This window comes from Ranitomeya variabilis, chromosome 2 (assembly GCF_051348905.1).
Source record: "Ranitomeya variabilis isolate aRanVar5 chromosome 2, aRanVar5.hap1, whole genome shotgun sequence".
Classification (NCBI taxonomy): domain Eukaryota; kingdom Metazoa; phylum Chordata; class Amphibia; order Anura; family Dendrobatidae; genus Ranitomeya; species Ranitomeya variabilis.
Genome location: NC_135233.1, coordinates 446,752,094 through 446,773,180, shown reverse-complemented (window position 1 = coordinate 446,773,180; position 21,087 = coordinate 446,752,094). Strand labels below are relative to the sequence as shown.

General features: G+C 44.8%; 1 protein-coding gene across 7 annotated transcripts in view; it reads left to right on the top strand.

Annotated features, from left to right (window-relative positions):
* Window positions 1-21,087, top strand: part of NAV2 (neuron navigator 2) — a 547,719-nt gene that overhangs the window by 302,926 nt on the left and 223,706 nt on the right. For 5 of the 7 annotated variants that reach the window (XM_077287183.1, XM_077287185.1, XM_077287184.1 and 2 more), the window contains exon 1: window positions 14,978-16,672. The exons of the other annotated variants lie outside the window; for them this stretch is intronic. In XM_077287183.1, the coding sequence (XP_077143298.1) occupies window positions 16,415-16,672 (258 nt within the window). In that variant the 5' untranslated portion in view covers window positions 14,978-16,414. Of the gene's footprint in view, window positions 1-14,977; window positions 16,673-21,087 lie in introns of those variants that run through there. 7 annotated transcript variants of the gene reach the window in all.

Here is a 21,087-nt window from a genome sequence, read left to right as displayed (position 1 = left end):
AACAAAGACCCGCCACCTTTCTCTGTAGCAACAAAGACCCACCCCTTCTTACTATAGAGAGACCCTCACTTCCTGTAGTGACAAAGACCCGCCCTCTTCTTCCTGTACAGTGGCAAAGACCCACCCCTTTCGTCCTACAGTGTCAAAGACCTGCTGTCATGGCTCCGTTTCGGAATTCAATCTGGTGACCTTTTGCTGCGTGGTCAGTTTCCCTCTCTGCTGGGCTACAGTCCTTTTCATCTGATCTCTGTCCAAATGCTGATGGTTTCTTTTGACTTGGTTTTTGATTCTTGGCTGGTTTCTCACCATATGTTTTCCATTTTCCCTTTTGGCTCTGTCCTATCACATTTTGGGATGGGCTTTATATGCTCACCTTTCACTTACCTCACTTGCTGGCTATACTTCCATATAGATTGGTGTTTGGAGTTCCAGCTTGTAAGTTAGGTGTTTATCTTGTCTGGTAAGCCTCAGTTGTTTTTCCTGCTGCAAATCTGTGAGTTTTCCTCCTCAGCACCTTTCCCTTCTTCTTTGGGGTACCCTAATGTTTCATTTATTCCCTTTGTTTTTTGATTATCTTTATTTGTCCCAGTCTATCCTTTTGAGAACGTGTCTTTGTTTGTCACCCTGGGTTCTCATGTCTCCCTGTTCGCTTTCCTCTACCTTTGTTGGATTTGTGTTATGGCCTCCCCTCTGGCTCCTCAGGAGGTACCAGAAATTGCTCAATTGCCTTTCAGGGAGCGAACTCCGAGGAGATGTATTTAGTTGTGCAGCTAGGGCCTTTTCTAATATATCAAAGCAAAAAAATACTGTCTAGATCAGCGGCAAATCTTCCAATATTGTTAGAAAACATCAAAAATAGGGCGCGGAAGCAGAAAGCCATAAAATTACATGATTTTTATTGAAACAAATATGTAAAAACATTTCTCATAAAATGTAGTTGTTGGCCGTAAATGGCCCTGGGGCCTGAGGTTCCCCACCCCTGCTCTAGAGAGACACAGACCCACCCTCACTTCCTCTAGAGACAGACCCACCCTCACTTTCTCTAGAGAGACACAGACCCTCCCTCACTTCCTGTAGAGACAAAGACCAGTCCTCACTTCCTGTAGAGACACAGACCCGCCCTCACTTCCTCTAGAGACAGACCCACCCTCACTTTCTCTAGAGAGACACAGACCCTCCCTCACTTCCTGTAGAGACAAAGACCAGTCCTCACTTCCTGTAGAGAGACACAGACCCGCCCTCACTTCCTCTAGAGACACAGACCCACCCTCACTTTCTCTAGAGACGCAGACCCACCCTCACTTCCTTTAGCCCCTTTACCCCCAAGGGTGGTTTGCACGTTAATGACCAGGCCAATTTTTACAATTCTGACCACTGTCATTTTATGAGGTTATAACTCTGGAATGCTTCAACGGATCCCGGTGATTCTGACATTGTTTTCTTGTGACATATTGTACTTCATGATAGTGGTAAAATTTCTTTGATATTACCTGCGTTTATTTGTGAAAAAAATGGAAATATGGCGAAAATTTTGAAAATTTCGCAATTTTCCAACTTTGAATTTTTATGCAATTAAATCACAGAGATATGTCACACAAAATACTTAATAAGTAACATTTCCCACATGTCTACTTTAGGCTGGTTTCACACTTACGTTTTGATCTGCAGCGTTTGTACAGAAAAAACGCGTGCGTTTTTTTCCCTACGTTTAACATTAAAAACGCATGCGTTTTTTTGTACGCGTTTGGCCGCGTTTAACGACGCATGCGTTTTTTTGCTGCATGCGTTCTGTCGCAGAAATGCAACATGTAGTAATTTCTAGAGGCTTTTTTTGCCGCCAAAAAACGTATTGTTTATGTAAACGCATGCGTTTTTAAGCACATGCGTTTGCTTGCGTTAAAAACGCATGCGTTTTTATAGAAAAAAAACAAGAATACACCCTGATAAGCCACCCCCCACCATCAAGGTGATAAAGGGATCCTAACCCTACCCCTAACCCTAACAATATGACAGTGAATAGTCTACGAGTTAATATTTTTAGTACTCTATAGCAATACCGTATATCTTGGGGTGTCCACATTGAACAAAGCTTTTTATTAGAAGAATGTCCTGTTCACCAGGTCAACATCCCTATGGATCCCTAGGGTTAGGGGTAGGGTTAGGGTTTGGACCCCTTTATCACCTTGATGGTGGGGGGTGGCTTATCAGTGACCTGGTGACCAGGACATTCTTCTAATAAAAAGCTACCCCTAACCCTAACCCAAACCTTAGGGATCCAAACCCTAACACTAACCCTAACCCTAGGGATCCTAACTCTATCCCTAACCCTAACCCTAGCTATTTCTATTTATAGTGGGTTTTCTAGTTGATTTTGATGATTGGCAGCTGTCACACACTTCTCAGCATGCATTTCAAAAACGCAAACGCATGAAAAAACGCATGTAAACGCGTCAAAACGCCGCATTTTTTTACGGCATGCAAAAACGCATGCGTCTAAAAAACGCAGCGTTTGCACGCGTTTACATGCGTTTTTTCACCACCTGCGGTTTTTTTTTTAAACGCTGCGTTTTTAAACGCAAATGTGAAACCAGCCTTACATCAGCACAATTTTGGAACCAACATTTTTTTTTGTTAGGGAGTTAGTTATAAGGGTTAAAAGTTGACCAGCAATTTCTCATTTTTACAACACCATTTTTTTCTCATTTGAAGTAATTTTGAGGGGTCTATATGAAAATAACCAAGTGTGACACCATTCTAAAAACTGCACCCCTCAAGGTGCTCAAACCCACATTCAAGAAGTTTATTAACCCTTCAGGTGTTTCACAGGAATTTTTGGAATGTTTAAATAAAAAAGAACATTTAACTTTTTCACAAAAAATTTATTTACTCTCCAATTTGTTTTATTTTACCAAGGGTAACAGTAGAAAATGGACCCCAAAAGTTGTTGTACAATTTGTCCTGAGTACGCCGATACCCCATATGTGGGGGTAAACCACTGTTTGGGCGCATGGCAGAGCTCGGAAGCGAAGGAGCGCCATTTGACTTTTCAATGCAAAATTGACTGGAATTGAGATGGGACGCCATGTTGCATTTGGAGAGCCCCTGATGTGCCTAAACATTGAAACCCCCCCACAAGTGACACCATTTTAGAAAGTAGACTCCTAAGGAACTTATCTAGATGTGTGGTGAGCACTTTGACCCATTAAGTGATTCACAGAAGTTTATAATGCAGAGCCGTAAATCATATTTTTTCCCCAAAATGATGTTTTTGCCCCCAATTTTTTTTCCCAAGGGTAAGAGAAGAAATTAGACTCCAAAAGTTGTTATACAATTTGTCCTGAGTACGCTGATACCCCATATGTGGGGGTAAACCACTGTTTGGGCGCATGGGAGAGCTCGGAAGGAAAGGAGCGCTATTTGACTTTTCAATGCAAAATTGACTGGAATTGAGATGGGACGCCATGTTGCGTTTGGAGAGCCACTGATGTGCCTAAACATTGAAACCCCCCACAAGTGACACCAATTTGAAAAGTAGACCCCCTAAGGAACTTATCTTGATGTGTTGTGAGAGCTTTGAACCCCCAAGTGTTTCACTACAGTTTATAACCCAGAGCCGTGAAAATAAAAATTATTTTTTTTTCCACAAAAATTATTTTTTAGCCCCCAGTTTTGTATTTTTCCAAGGGTAACAGTTGAAATTGGACCCTAAAAGTTGTTGTCCAATTTGTCCTGAGTACGCTGATACCCCATATGTGGGGGGAAACCACCGTTTGAGCGCATGGCAGAGCTTGGAAGGGAAGGAGCGTCATTTGGAATGCAGACTTACCGTATATACACGAGTATAAGCCGAGATTTTCAGCCCAAATTTTTGGGCTGAAAGTGCCCCTCTCGGCTTATACTCGAGTCACGGTCGGCGGTGGGGTCGGCGGGTGAGGGGGAGAGGGCGCTGAGGCGTACTCGCCTAGTCCCGGCGATCCTGACGCTCCCCCTGCCTGTCACACTGTCTTCGGGTGCCGCAGCTCTTCCCCTGTTCAGCGGTCACGTGGGACCGCTCATTAGAGAAATGATTATGGACTCCACTCCCATAGGGGTGGAGCCGCAAATTCATTTCTCTAATCAGCGGTGCCGGTGACCGCTGACAGAGGAAGAGCTGCGGCACCGAAGACAGTGTGACAGGCAGGGGGAGCGCCAGGATCGCCGGGACTAGGTGAGTATTTTATATTCACCTGTCCACGATCCACACGCCGGGCGCCGCTCTGTCTTCGCGTCCTCTGGCTCTGACTGTGCAGGTCAGAGGGCGCGATGACGCATATAGTGTGCGCGCCGCCCTCTGCCTGATCAGTCAGTGCAGAGAGACGCCGGGACCGGACGCTGAGGAGCTGCAAGCAAGAGAGGTGAGTATGTGTTTTTTTTTTTTATTGCAGCAGCAGCGTTATATATGGCACAGATTTATGTGGAGTATCTATGGGGCAACGGTGCAGAGCATTCCATATGGGGCAGATTTATATGGCACATCTATGGGGCAACGGTGCAGAGCATTATATATGGCACTGCTTTATATGGCACATCTATGGGGCAACGGTGCAGAGCATTATATATGGCACTGCTTTATATGGCACATCTATGGGACAACGGTGCAGAGCACTATATATGGCACAGATTTATATGGCACATCTATGGGGCAACGGTGCAGAGCATTATATATGGCACAGATTTATATGGCACATCTATGGGGCAACGGTGCAGAGCATTATATATGGCACAGATTTATATGGCACATCTATGGCAACAATGAACAGTGCAGATCATATATGGCACAGCTTAATAAGGAGCATCTATGGGGCAATAATGAACAGTGCAGAGCATATATGGCACTGCTTTATATGGAGCATCTATGGGGCCATAATGAACGGTGCAGAGCATTGTATATGGGGCATCTATGGGGCCATAATGAATGGTGCAGAGCATTATATATGGCACAGCTATATATGGAGCATCTATGGGGCAATAATCAACGGTATGGAGCATTATATATGGCACAGCTTTATATGGAACCTCCTTTGGGGCAATAATGAACGGTATGGAGCATCTATTTTTATTTTTGAAATTCACCGGTAGCTGCTGTATTTTCCACCCTAGGCTTATACTCGAGTCAATAAGTTTTCCCAGTTTTTTGTGGCAAAATTAGGGGGGTCGGCTTATACTCGGGTCGGCTTATACTCGAGTATACGGTAGATGGATTGGTCTGCAGGCGTTACATTGCGTTTGCAGAGCCCCTAATGTACCTAAACAGTAGAAACCCCCCACAAGTGACCCCATATTGGAAACTAGACCCCCCAAGGAACTTATCTAGATGTGTTGTGAGAACTTTGAACCCCCAAGTGTTTCACTACAGTTTATAACGCAGAGCCGTGAAAATAAAAATCTTTTTTTTTCCACACAAATTATTTTTTAGCCCCCAGTTTTGTATTTTCCCAAGGGTAACATGAGAAATTGGACACCAAAAGTTGTTGTCCAATTTGTCCTGAGTACGCTGATACCCCATATGTTGGGGTAAACCCCTGTTTGAGCGCACGGAAGAGCTCGGAAGGGAAGGAGCACTGTTTTACTTTTTCAACGCAGAATTGGCTGGAATTGAGATCAGACGCCATGTCGCGTTTGGAGAGCCCCTCATGTGCCTAAACAGTGGAAACCCCCCAATTATAACTGAAACCCTAATCCAAACACATCCCTAACCCTAATCCCAACGGTAACCCTAACCACACCCCTAACCCTGACACACCCCTAACCCTAATCCCAACCCTATTTTCAACTGTAAATGTAATCCAAACCCTAGCACTAACCCTAGCCCTAACCCTAATGGGAAAATGAAAATAAATACTTTTTTTAATTTTTCCCTAACTAAGGGGGTGATGAAGGGGGGTTTGATTTACTTTTATTACTGTTTTTTTAGCGGATTTTTATGATTGCCAGCCGTCACACACTAAAAGACGCTTTTTATTGCAAAAAATATTTTTTGCGTTACCACTTTTTGAGAGCTATAATTTTTCCATATTTTGGTCCACAGAGTCATATGGGGTCTTGTTTTTTGCGGGACGAGTTGATGTTTTTATTGGTAACATTTTCGGGCATGTGACATTTTTTGCTTGCTTTTTATTCCGATTTTTGTGAGGCAGAATTACCAAAAACCAAGTATTCATAAATTTCTTTTGGGGGAGGCGTTTATACTGTTCCGCGTTTGGTAAAATGGATAAAGCAGTTTTATTCTTCGGGTCCGTACGATTACAGCGATACCTCATTTATATCATTTTTTTATGTTTTGGCGCTTTTATATGATAAAAACTATTTTATAGAAAAAATAATTATTTTTGCATCACTTTATTCTGAGGACTATAACTTTTTTATTTTTTCTTTGATTACGCTGTATTGCGGCTCATTTTTTATGGGACAAGATGAAGTTTTCAGCGGTACCATGGTTATTTATAACCGTATTTTTGATCGCGTGTTATTCCACTTTTTGTTTGGCGTTATGATAATAAAGCGTTGTGTTTTGCCTCGTTTTTTTTTTTTACGGTATTCACTGAAGGGGTTAACTAGTGGGACAGTTTTATAGGTCGGGTCGTTACGGATGCGGCAATACTAAATATGTGTACTTTTATTGTTTGTTTGTTTTTATTTAGATAAAGAAATGTATTTATAGGAACAATATATGTATATATTTTATTTTTTGGGGAATTTTTTTAAATTTTTTTCACGCATGTGAATATTTTCTTTTTTGCACTATAACATTGACCCAGGGGGGGGCATCATGTTATAGTGTAAGATCACTGATCTGATACTTTGCTGTGCACTGTGTCAGATCAGCGATCTGACGTGCACTCCTGGAGGCTTCCTGGCGCCTGCTCTGAGCAGGCGCTGTGAAGCCACCTCCCTGCAGGACCCGGATGCAGCCCCGCACCCATTTTGGATCCGGGCCTGCTGCAGGGAGGAGGAGGTAAGAGACCCTCGCAGCAACGCGATCACATCGCGTTGCTCCGGGGATCTCAGGGGAGCCCCCTCCCTGCACGATGCTTCCCTGTACCGCCGCAACAATGCGATCATGTTTGATCGCAGTGTGTCGGGGGTTAATGTGTCGGGGCGGTCCGTTACCGATCCTGGCACATAGTGCCAGATGTCAGCTGACACCCGGCCGCGATCAGCCGCACTCCCCCCGTGAGCGTGGCCGATCGCATTTGACGTACTATCCCGTCGGTGGTCATACGGACCCACCCCACCTCGACGGGATAGTACATCTAATGTCAGAAAGGGGCTAGAGAGACACAGACCCGCCCTCACTTCCTGTAGAGACACAGACCCGCCCTCACTTCCTGTAGAGAGACATAGACCAGCCCTTACTTCCTCTAGAGCAGGAGTGGGGAATCTTTTTTTCTGGCAAGGGCCATTTGGATATTTATACAATCCTTCAGGGGCTGTACAAACTCCGCCAACAAAGTACATCCTGACTCTGGCAGTGGTTTCAGGACGTAATCTTTCATTGCATGCCCTTCAGTGTTCAGTAGTGAACACTGCATGTGTGTGCTAATAGATTAATGAGCTAGTTGTAATCAAAATACTCCTCCCTTCACAAGAATGTGGTCCCTGAGAATCTGCTCGGGGGTCTGATAAAAGGTCATCGAGGCCTGGGACCTGAGGTTCCCCACCCCGGCTTTAGAGAGACACATACTCGCACTCACTTCCTGTAGAGAAACAAAGACCTGCCCTCTCTTCCTGTAGAGAGACAAAGCTGTCCTCACTTTCTGTAGAGAGAAATAGATCCGCCCTCACTTCCTGTAGAGAGACACAGACTTGCCCTCACTTCCTGTAGAGAGACACAGACTTGCCCTCACTTCCTGTAGAGAGACACAGACCCGTCCTCCCTTCCTGTAGAGAGACACAGACCCGTCCTCCCTTCCTGTAGAGACACAGACCTGCCCTCACTTCCTGTAGAGAGACACAGACCCGCCCTCTCTTCCTGTAGAGAGACACAGACCCGTCCTCCCTTCCTGTAGAGAGACACAGACTTGCCCTCACTTCCTGTAGAGAGACACAGACCTGCCCTCCCTTCCTCTAGAGAGACACAGACCCGTCCTCCCTTCCTGTAGAGAGACACAGACCTGCCCTCACTTCCTGTAGACACACAGACCTGCCCTCTCTTCCTGTAGAGACACAGACCTGCCCTCACTTCCTGTAGAGAGACACAGACCTGCCCTCTCTTCCTGTAGAGAGACACAGACCTGCCCTCTCTTCCTGTAGAGAGACACAGACCTGCCCTCACTTCCTGTAGACACACAGACCTGCCCTCTCTTCCTGTAGAGAGACACAGACCTGCCCTCTCTTCCTGTAGAGAGACGCAGACCCGTCCTCCCTTCCTGTAGAGACACAGACCTGCCCTCACTTCCTGTAGACACACAGACCTGCCCTCTCTTCCTGTAGAGAGACACAGACCTGCCCTCACTTCCTGTAGAGAGACACAGACCTGCCCTCACTTCCTGTAGAGAGACACAGACCTGCCTCACTTCCTGTAATCCGCCTCAGTTTCTTTGCTGCTAGAGACGAATTACACACATTTCATACTTTTTTCATTTTTTTAGGAGGTGGGCTTTATTTGGGGATATTTTTGCATGTGTACTTTTATTTTTATTGGCGGTTTTCAAGTCCTATAAAGAAATCTATGGTAAGAACACCATAAAAAATGTCATGCCAAAAGCACCTTGCCAAAAAAAAAGTTGAGTATGTAGACCATTGTAGTTTGTATAGTTTGCTATAGGACATTAACATCTGACACCAGCTTTGTGCAGCTTTTTTTCCTCTGCTCCATGTACCACTGTATGAAGTTCCAGGTGCAAAAGAAGTGCTTTACAAGCCGATAGTTGTGTTTGGAGGGTATTACGGACCCACTATGTGCTTGTGGCCTTACCATTGTGGACACTGCACATGGGTTCGAGCCTCGCTGACGCCAGTAGGCTGCATTTCCTGCACACGTTTATTCGGATGTTACACTCTTTCCTTTGAGTATTTTTAGGTTTATTGCTACATTCGTCCGTACAGTGATACTGATTGATATTGATCAGCGATGTTCTTTGTGATTATGTCAGGAGATTCATTTTCAGACTGCATAATTAATATTACATTTTATGACTCCTCTCTTCTGGGTGATGATGTTCGTCCTTCGTTTTCGAAGATGACCATGACTTCAGGTTGAAGTCATGACTTGCGCTTGACTTGGATTAAAGTGAGAAAGAGTTGCGCAGTCGTCAACCTCACTCTCTCGCCCGCACATATCGAACCCCAGTGGCAAGAACTAGGCGAGACAACTGGAGATAGGTCAGGGTGCAGTGGATGGCCAGCAGGGTCCTATATGTGCCTCGCTGCGCCCTCTCAGTGCTCCACAACGCTGTGCTGGAAATCGCTTGTCTGTTCGTTGAATCTTGGTTTCTTCCGCACAGTCTGCCATATCCAGTCTTCGCATGCAAGGGTAGGCAAACCCTTGAAAATCAGTGTAGGTCTCAAAGAAACCCAACAGCTACCCTCACCTGGTTTGGCCCGCCTGCCGAGGCAGTGTTCCGTGGTTTACCCGCTGACGCATGCTAGCAGCTACTTGGAGGTACAGGTGAGAGTTGAGCATCAGATGAGGACCAAAGATGGAAGAGCTGTCCAAAAAGGACACGGCAAGCACTCCACCAGAGGTGCTACCTTTGTCTAGATACCCCATATACCCCATGGGTACACAACATGGAAATAAGAGGTAATGCGTGAGCTGAATTTACAGTAAAATATTTTAAAGCCCAATTATCGGGTACTTTGTCCTGGAAAAGCTTACACTTTGCATCCAACATCGCATAATAATCCAGTTACTGATTCCAGACCATATTTATTCCCAGGGAAAGGATCGGTGGTGAAGGCAAAATGTGACCATCACAATCAACCATGTATGTGTTCTGAGAGAGACGACATCGGAGGGGGTCTCATTGCCCCCTGTGTGTGTCAGATGCTTGTTGGGCTCAATGATTGGCAGCTGTAGGGTTACACACATAACAATATCTGTTCTGCCCGTGTGTATTTCTTGGAAGAATCAGAAGATTGTGTGGTTAGCTCTAGAATTGGGGAACTGTATGATAGGAAACTTTTTCCAGATCTCCATAGAAACTAGTGACAGATTCAAGCCGAAATCTTCAAGTTTTTTCTTGGTTAATTGCTTCCTACATGTAACATCAGAAAGACACATAGGACGTACATCCTCATTAGCTTCACAGAAGCCGCACTCACGATATACACAGACAGATCCAGATGTGTAATCCTGGAGGAACAGATGGATTTGTGGTCGCACTGGTCTGTTGGCAATCAGGGCCCACACACATTTCATTAAATATGGAAGAATGTGGGGAATCTAATGCAGTCCAGTATAAAGTGTTCATTGTACTGGACTGTAAGAAAAACACATGGGGTACAGGATAATGGTAATTACACTTGGGTACAGCATAATGACGCTGACACTTGGGGTACATGATTACACTGACACTTGGGATACAGGATGACGACACTGACACTTGAAGTAATGACACTGTCACTTGGGTTACAGGATAATGACACTGACACTCTAGGTGCAGGATAATGATAGGTGCAGGATAAGGACATTGGCACTTGGGGTACAGAATAATGACACTGACACAGGATATGGTACTCCATACAGTATAATGGGCTCCATATAATGCTCCATACAATATATCATGGCCCCCCTATATTGCTCCATACAGTATAATGGCCCCATATGTTGTTCCATACAGAATAATGTCCTCAAATAATGCTCCATACAGTATAATGAACCCCATATAATGCTTCATACAGTATAATGACCCCATATATTGCTCCGGGGAATAGGGAGAGGTGAGTATTTGAGGTGGGGGGGGCAGTGCTAGCGCTGGCACTGGGCTCCCCCGACTCACGGGCCCCATTGTGTGCCGATGTGCCCGACGGCGAGTGGGCCGTTCGTCCAGAGCCCCGGCACTTGCCAGGTGGTGACGCCTGCCCTGGCTTAGGGTACAATATAATGACACTGACACTTGGAGGCACAGGACAATGACACTGACACTTGGGGTATAAAATAATGACACGCTTTGGGTACATGATGATGACACTGACACTTGGGGTACAGGATGATGGCACTGACACTTGGGGTACAGGATAATGACGCTGACACTGGGGGTACAGGATAATGACGCTGACACTGGGGGTACAGGATAATGGCAATGACACTTGGAGTGCAGGATAATGGCACTGTCACTTGGTGTACAGGATAATGGCACTGACACCTGGGGTACAGAATAATGACACTGACACTTAGGGGCACAGGATAATGACACTGACACTTGGGGTACACGGTAATGACACTGACACTTGGGGTGCAGGATAATGGCACTGACACTTGGGGTACAGGATAATGGCACTGACACCTGGGGTACAGGATAATGACATTGACACTTAGGGGCACATGATAATTACACTGACACTTGGGGTACAGGATAATTACACTGACACTTGGGGTACAGGATAATGGCACTGACACTTGGGGTGCAGGATAATGGCACTGACACTTGGGGTACAGGATAATGGCACTGACACTTGGGGTACAGGATGATGGCGCTGACACTTGGGGTACAGGATGATGGCGCTGACACTTGGGGTACAGGATAATGACGCTTTCACTTGGGGTACAGGATAATGACACTGACACTTGGGGTACATCCTGGCCGTTATATTCCATTTGGAACTTCTGCCCAAGTGATAGCCTCTCCCTTAGACCAAGACTTTTAAAAAGCCTTAAATCTATTCTCAGTAATTCTAAACTTTTGTTTTGGGGGCCACTTTATACTTTGTGTGGGGTCTGTGGGTTTTTATCCTCAGCAGGGTATTCCTACAGTCATTGATCTCCTTCCATAGTTTATAGTCAGACTGGCAGATAATTGGCATCTGTGGCAGGGAATTTGGCCTGCTTTCCCCTATTGTACTTTAATGTAATTTTCTCTATTAATATGTAACTCATTACAGGTCGTTTTGTATTTCTGTGCATCGCTTTTGTGTGTATTCTTCCATCTTTGTTTTTTGTATGCCTTGTTGTACAGTGATATATCTAATCCTTCATTCTTCACTGCATAACCTCTGTACATTTGCCATTCAGATATAGGTGCATCTCACAAAATTAGAATATCACTAAAAAGTTAATTTATTTCAGTTCTTCAATACAAAAAGTGAAACTCATATATATTTTATAGAGTCATTACAAACAGAGTGATGTGCTTCCAAGTGTTTATTTCTGTTAATGTTGATGATTATGGCTTACAGCCAATGAAAACCCAAAAGTCATTATCTCAGTAAATTAGGATACTTTATAACACCAGCTTGAAAAATGATTTTAAAATCTGAAATGTTGTCCTACTGAAATGTATTTTCACTAAATGCACTCAATACTTGGTCGGGGCTCCTTTTGCATCAATTACTGCATCAATGCGGCGTGGCATGGAGGCGATCAGCCTGTGGCACTGCTGGGGGGTTATGGAAGCCCAGGTTGCTTTGATAGCAGCCTTCAGCTCATCTGCATTGTTGGGTCTGGTGTCTCATCTTCCTCTTGACAATACTCCATAGATTCTCTATGGAGTTATGGTCAGGCGAGTTTGCTGCCAATCAAGCACCGTGATACTGTTGTTTTTACACCAGGCCAGGTATTGGTACTTTTGGCAGTGTGGACAGGTGCCAAGTCCTGCTGGAGAATGAAATTTCCATCTTCAAAAAGCTTGTCAGCAGAGGGAAGCATGAAGTGCTCTAAAATGTCCTGGTAGACGGCTGCGCTGACTTTAGTCTTGATATGATATGGCTCCTCAAACCATCACTGATTGTGGAAACTTTACACTGGACCTCAAGCAGCTTATATTGTGGCCTCTCCACTCTTCCTCCAGACAGTAGGATCTTGTTTTCCAAGGTCTAGATGCCTTTGATGCCAAAGGAGCCCCGACCAAGTATTGAGTGCATTTTCTGAAAATACATTTCAGTAGGCCAACATTTCGGATTTTAAAATCATTTTTCAACCTGGTGTTATAAAGTATTCGAATTTACTGAGATAATGACTTTTGGCTTTCATTGGCTGTAAGCCATAATCATCAACATTAACAGAAATATACACTTCAAATAGATCACTCTGTTTGTAATGGCTCCATATAATATGAGTTTCAGTTTTTGCATTGAAGAACTGAAATAAATTAACTTTTTGATGATATTCTAATTTTTAGAGATGCACCTGTATTTGGTAATAAAGTGCAGAAAAAAATACCATGAAATAAAGAAAAGGTGATCATTTTTTTTAGACATGACAATGGAGTTGTCATATATGCCTTTATACCATAACCACATAATGCTTCAATATACCCCCTACTGTGCCATCCAGTGCCTTTATTATACTAAAATACAACCACAGTCTGTGCCATGATGTCAAATATTTAGACTGTAGGGATTAATGTCCTTTACAGCGCTGCCCTCTCTCAGGTTTTTAGGATGTGTCGTATATAGGAGTTCACCTGACTGCAAAAGTCCATCCAGGTCCATGAAGGTAATGGACAACGTGGAAGTCAGGCTACTGAGACCCCCACCAGCCAGCCACAAATTGAGCCCCTTTATCGGAAACAATGTTTTTCGTAACGCCATGCAATTTACCGATATGAGAAATGAACAAGGTTGCTTAGGAAATAGGATCCCTTGCCAGATTCCAGCTCCTTCATTGTAATGGAACGTAACCGTGAATATAAAGAACCATTATCAGAATTGTAGGAGTTTACGGTGACCTCTGGACCCCCAACCGGTTATGTTTTATGATGTATCACATTTAGGGCCAGTTAATCTAAGGAGCTAAAAGTTGACAGTAAATGTATCTGTAGTAACCAGTGTCAGGCAGCTGCTGCCAAGGCAAATAAGATCGTGGTCAAATGGGGTAAAGGAGGAGCATGTATAAATCATATTAGGGGCAGTTTGGGCACTGGTGCAGAAGAAAGGCATAGTAGAGCTTGAGAGGGCAAATTAACACATGGAATGGGAGAACTACAGAAGCCAGAAAAATTAGTAAACTTAGGATTCTTTAGTATAGAAAAAAAAGACATCTGAGGGTTGACCCAATAACTCTGTATAATAATTCAATGGTGAGTACATATTTCTCACATGATCTCTTCATCCCCAGGATTCTAAGGCTATGTTCACACTGAGTTTTTAAACGCAGAAACTATTCAAAACCATGTTTCATTAATTTCAACAGGAAAATGCTCTTTTAGATTCTACACTTTGGGTTATTTTAATGTGGGGGAGCAACATTTCAATTTAAAATTTGACTTCAAATAAATCGAAATTGGGGGGAAAAAATAGATGTAAAAGCACACATCGGAAAAATCAACTCAAAAAAACGCCCATTTGACCAAATCCTGATTATAGCAAAAGGGCATCCCCTCACAGTCCAGTTTCAGTGGCTTATTTCGGCAAGTCGATCGCCGCTCATCTACTCACCTGTTCACACTGGGTGATGTGCTGCCGAGAATGAAGATTTTTATGCCTAAACCATCCGCTCATCAGATGAACAAGCTCTTTCGTGGCGTGACTGGCGAACGAGTAAAATCTTAACCAAAGATGATTTTGAAACCAACATAGATAGGGATTCTTTACTGTAAGAGCAGTGAGACTATTGAACTTTCTTCCTAAGGCCGTTGTCATAAGGTGATTGCACCCTGATGTTTTTCCTGAGTGCAAGAATTATACACGTTGTGGTTCTCATATCATAATAGAGGTATGGTAAGTTCACACTAGACGTTTTTTCAACGTTTTCTTCTGCAGCAAAACCTGACCTCTTGGTAGGAAAGAAGCTGCAGAAAAAAAGCATATTTTCCTTTGTTTTTGTTTTTTTTGTGGCGATTTTGGCATGCTAGATTTGCTTCTTGTGCATGCTGATAGAGTTTAGTATTGAAAAAAAAATCCTACTCCAATGAATGAGGTTTTGGTAAGAAAAATGCTGTAAAAAAATTGATACCTGTGTTTTTGGTGCATTTTTTTCACCACCCATTCAAGTCAATGTGTGAAAAATGCTGAAAGAAGTGACATGTCCAAAAAAACATGCAAAGCACAAAATGCTGATGGACAAGAAAAAACAAGAAAAAACAATCTGTGTGCATAGGATTTTCTGAAATGTCATAAACATAGCTGGTATTGTAAAACGCAACTGAAAATTAGCATAAAAAAATGCAGCGAGAATGCCCGGTGTGAATGTTTTCCCGTCCATGTTACTATGTATTCCAGCACTGTAACAGACCGTTGCTGGATTGTGATCCGGCTTTTGACCTGCATTTTATTCCTAGTCATTTAGATAATATTCCGCCTTTCCATAATGAGCAGACAGTCACATGACCCGTGCCCAGATTCTGCACTGAGCCCTGCATACATGACACATCTCAGGAAATGCACCGCTTCAATCCAGCGCGATGTTTTTCCTTGAATCCACCAGGGCTGAATCACCCGTTCCGGTTTTCCCGGCAGTTATGTGGATGTTTGAAATCTGGTTGCTTTTCCTCAGTACGGTGAGATGGCTCTGACAGCTCGGCAGCGGCCCCTCCTCTCCTGCAGAGAGATTTCCAATCAACCAACCAGCAGCCTCCATTGTACTGTACTGTCAAAATGCAGGCTGCACCCACAGAGTCAGCTCCGTGCCACTGACACATTGAAATTCTGCATTGGTCTACAGGTTGGGTCCGCTCTGTAGTACTGTGCACTGACACTGCACTGCTGAGATTTCCCCACCGGAACGTGCTCTGCGGCAGGATCCCATCAGCCAGACGGAGTTTTCTGCTGGCTTTTACAGCAGGCGAACACCTCTAACTGGTGTCATAACTAAGGAGCCTGATTCCCTCAAAAGCATATAGCCAAGGGCACCAGCCGTCAGCGTCGTAAGCTGCATCTGCTTCTTGGCCGAGACTGAAGAAAATACGTCTTAAGCTGGAAATCCTGCTGCTCGATGAAGTGATTTGGACCAGGGACGACCAGATGCTGCAGGTTTCTCAAGACACGTTTGAAGATGTACTGACAAGATAATGAAAACGAGCATTTATTTCCCATTACAGGTGTCAGACGACGTGCTTGATGATCTGCCGAGAAGATTCCCATGAACCGAAACGCTTATGATGTCTTCTCTTTGGAGGAAACGGACTGAGACCTTGTCTTGATGATGGAGACCGGTTCACTGATTGAATTCATGTCTGGCTGTAGAGCTCTGCAGTGGATGTCATTGTGAGAGTCTTCTAATAGGACAAGCTGGTGTACAGACAAAAAAGAAAAAGGTGTCTAGAAGGTGGAGAAAATGCCATCCATCCTGGTGGCGTCCAAGATGAAATCGGGACTACCCAAACCGGTTCATAGCGCAGCTCCTATCCTTCACGTTCCTGCAAGGACAATCCCGCAGCCTTGTTACCTCAAATTAGGGAACAAGATAGAAGTGTCCAAGCCATCATATACGACAAGTCAAATCCCACTGAAGCCACATTTTGGTTATGAATCTACTGGGGAAGCTCTTCCCATCAAGAAGACGGACTCATCGGAAAGTGATTTCGACACACAGGTCAGAGAATGATCCTTTTACTACAGAGATGATATCTCTACCCTCTCTTCTGTCAGGCATTAGATGATGTAATGGGTAGCGCAGATCATGTAGAATAGACAGGCTACCAGCATGCTACCCAAAGAGGTTCTGGTGGCGTGTGGGTGGTTGGAAGTAATAGGCAACTCTCGCAAAGAGTTTCTAGGAAAGATAGGGTGGTCCGATGAGTTACATATGCCACTCAAACAGGATCTGGCAAAAGGATGGTGAATGGGGTGGCTAATTATTCTACCCAAATGGGTTCTGAAGGAGGGAGGATGGGCAAGAGAGCTACCTATGCCATCCAGTGAGATTCTGGTGGAGGGAGGGTGGTCAGAAGAGTTACCTATTCCACCAAAAGAGGATCTGGCAAAGGGAAGGTGATTAGGAGCGTTACCTATCCACCTAAATGGGTTCTGGCAGAGGGAAGGTGTTCCGGACAGAGGGTTCTAAGTTATCTAGTTAGGTTCTAGTGGAGGGAGGGTGGTCCGGAGCGTTACCTATGCTATCCAGTGAGATTTTGGTTGAGGAATGATTGTCTGGAGAGTCAAATATGAAATCCAGTGAGTTTCTGAAGGGAGGGTGGTCCGGAGAGAGTAACCTATTTCATTCAGTGACATTCAGATGGACGAAGGGTGGTCAGGAGAGTTGCCTATGCCATCCAGTGAGGTCCTGATGGAGGGATGTTGTCTGAAGAGTTACCTTTGCAATGCAGTGAGGTTTTGGTGGAGGAAGGGTGGTGTTGAGAATTACCTATTCCGTCCAGTGGGGCTCTGGTGGAGGGCGGGTGATTGGGAGTGTTACCCAAGCTGGTAGTAGTGTTGGTGGTGGTTATGTGGGGGAGGTGTAGTGAAGGTTCTCCATCTTTATGTATGTATGAGTTGCCCTGACTCATCTATGTGATTCCTGTAGAATATATACCGCCTCCCTCATAGATTTTATTTTTTTAAAGTGTTATAATGAATGGATTTTGTTAATGAAACCCATCACAAATTATAAATTCGGGTTGGACATGTCAGTATATGATTCCTATAGACCAGGCTATACAAGAAGATAGCATGCCACCCGAAAGGTTTTTGCAGAGGTTGGGGGGATTGGTTAAGGAAATTTTCCTATTGAAAATATTCCATGTCTCCATGAAATTCCATGAGAGGCTATAAAAGGGGTGCTACCTACAGATCCTTCCTCGCGCCAGGTCTCCGTATTTGTGGGCATGATTTACCTGGTCACGGGATATGTGATTCCTGCAGAATATTCCCCTCTTCTTCCCCCCATACGGCTTTTAGTTATATTTTATGTACTCATTCAGGATCATTGAGATTAATATGGATGGATGTTAGTAATCCGGGGCATAAATGGTGGATATAGGGTTAATATGTCAGTACGGGATCCCCAAACCCTGCTGCTTTTCCCATCATATTCCCCTCCGATTCAGACAGGTGTCGTCTTGGAAAGCAAAGTCAGACGGGAAGGATGTGACTCTAATACTAAGATGGAGAGGAAGGAGATGGTGTCTGGGCCGTGGTGTAATTCTGCAGTCCTATGTAACGCAGTGCTAGATATAATGGCGAACAGTGTGCTGTAAATGGGTGGGGGGCGAGGGGTGCTGAGGATATTGGGGGAGCAGATTTAATTGAGATTTGCTATGTTGTGTATGTGAAAACCGCCACAGAATTTTTCATTTCTGCTTCGTAAGGATAATCACACACGGGAGAAGTGTTACTCTAGAATATTGGGCTGGTAACACGGAGGCGCTGGGTGCAGAGACGTGTGAAGATGGATATTGGCAGCTGCAGAATGGCTTCCTGTCACTGTGTTGTTATGAATCACCATATCCTCCCTGATTGGGTGATGCTGGCCAGATTTGGGATAGGTGATGAGATCAGGTGGACTATTACATGAGTGTGGGGGGCACAGGCTTGTATGATGGGGGCTGTCCTCACAAGGAGCCAGCAGTGAGCAGCGGATTACCCAGCAGATGGCAATGAGCGGTTATATTTAGTCTTTCTATACAAGTCATTTTTTCCTACAAACCCATTGGAAAATTCATTCTGGAGCCAGTTCTCCAAGCAGCGGAGAGAGAAGGACTGGGAAGGGGTGTCACTGCGGGGTCAGATGGTGGAGGCACCTGTTACAGGGAGGAAACTCAATGCCTACACCCAACCACCCAGCTCTCCCAGGCTCCTGAATGGCAGTGCTGCCTCTATATAACTGCTTCAGTGGGCGGATCTTAGAAAGGTGCAATGGTGGCTACATGGCTTGTCATCGGGTTTTCTCAGATACAAGCAGGAACAAATGATTCCCCACAGAAGACAAATATCAAGTTTTAGCCTTTAAGGTTTGATTCTTCTGGAGACACAATGATGTGCAGGAGTTAATAGTAACCACTACTCCCTGCAGCAGGGGATCAGGAGCACACCTACCTGTAACCTACTGATGATATACTTCGCAGTGGTGAGACGCCGAACATCTGCACTGACGGAACACAGCCGTCCCCAGAATGCTGCGCCTCATTACTGACCATATACTCTGCACTGTGCGTGGGATACAGAGCCCATCCCTAATACACATGATATACCGACCATATACTCTGCACTGTACATGTTATACAGAGCCCATCCCTAATACATACGACATACTGCCCATATACTCTGCACTACACGTTATACAGAGCCCCCATCCCTAATACACACGACATACCGCCCATATACTCTGCACTGTACATGGGATACAGAGCCCTTCCCTAATACACACGACATACCGCCCATATACTCTGCACTGTACATGGGATACAGAGCCCATTCCTAATACACACGACATACTGCCCATATACTCTGCACTGTACATGGGATACAGAGCCCATTCCTAATACACACGACATACTGCCCATATACTCTGCACTGCACATGTTATACAGAGCCCATCCCTAATACACACGACATACCGCCCATATACTCTGCTCTGTACATGGGATACAGAGCCCATACCTAATACACACGACATGCCGACCATATACTCTGCACTGCACATGTTATACAGAGCCCATCCCTAATACACACGACATACCGACCATATACTCTGCACTGTACATGGGATACAGAGCCCACCCCTAATACACAGGACATACCGACCATATACTCTGCACTGCACATGTTATACAGAGCCCATCCCTAATGCACACGACATACCGACCATATACTCTGCACTGTACATGGGATACAGAGCCCATCCCTAATTCACACAACATACCGACCATATACTCTGCACTGTACATGGGATACAGAGCCCATCCCTAATGCACATGATATACCGCACATATACTCTGCACTGTACATGGTATACAGAGCCCATCCCTAATACACACGACATACCGACCATATACTCTGCACTGTACATGGGATACAGAGCCCATCCCTAATACACACGACATACCGCCCATATACTCTGCTCTGTACATGGGATACAGAGCCCATCCGTAATACACATGACATACCGACCATATACTCTGCACTGTACATGGGATACAGAGCCCACCCCTAATACACATGATATACCGGCCATATACTCTGCACTGTACATGGTATACAGAGCCCATCCCTAATACACACGACATACCGACCATATACTCTGCACTGTACATGGGATACAGAGCCCATCCCTAATACACATGACATACCGCCCATATACTCTGCACTGTACATGGGATACAGAGCCCATCCCTAATGCACATGATATACCGCCCATATACTCTGCACTGTACATGGTATACAGAGCCCATCCCTAATACACACGACATACCGACCATATACTCTGCACTGTACATGGGATACAGAGCCCATCCCTAATACACATGACATACCGCCCATATACTCTGCACTGTACATGGGATACAGAGCCCATCCCTAATACACACGACATATCGACCATATACTCTGCACTGTACATGGGATACAGAGCCCATCCCTAATACACATGACATACCGCCCATATACTCTGCACTGTACATGGGATACAGAGCCCATCCCTAATACACATGATATACCGCCCTAATTCTCTACACTGTACAACGGACATTCGCCCTAATACCCTACACTGTACAACGGACATACCGCCCTAATACTTTGCACTGTACAACGGACATACCGCCCTAATTCTCTACACTGTACAACGGACATACCGCCCTAATACTCTGCACTGCACAACGGACTTACCGCCCTAATACTCTGCACTGTACAACGGACATACCGCCCTAATACTCTGCACTGCACAACGGACATACCGCCCTAATGCTCTGCACTGTACAACGGACTTACCGCCCTAATACTCTGCACTGTACAACGGACATACCGCCCTAATACTCTGCACTGCACAACGGACATACCGCCCGAATGCTCTGC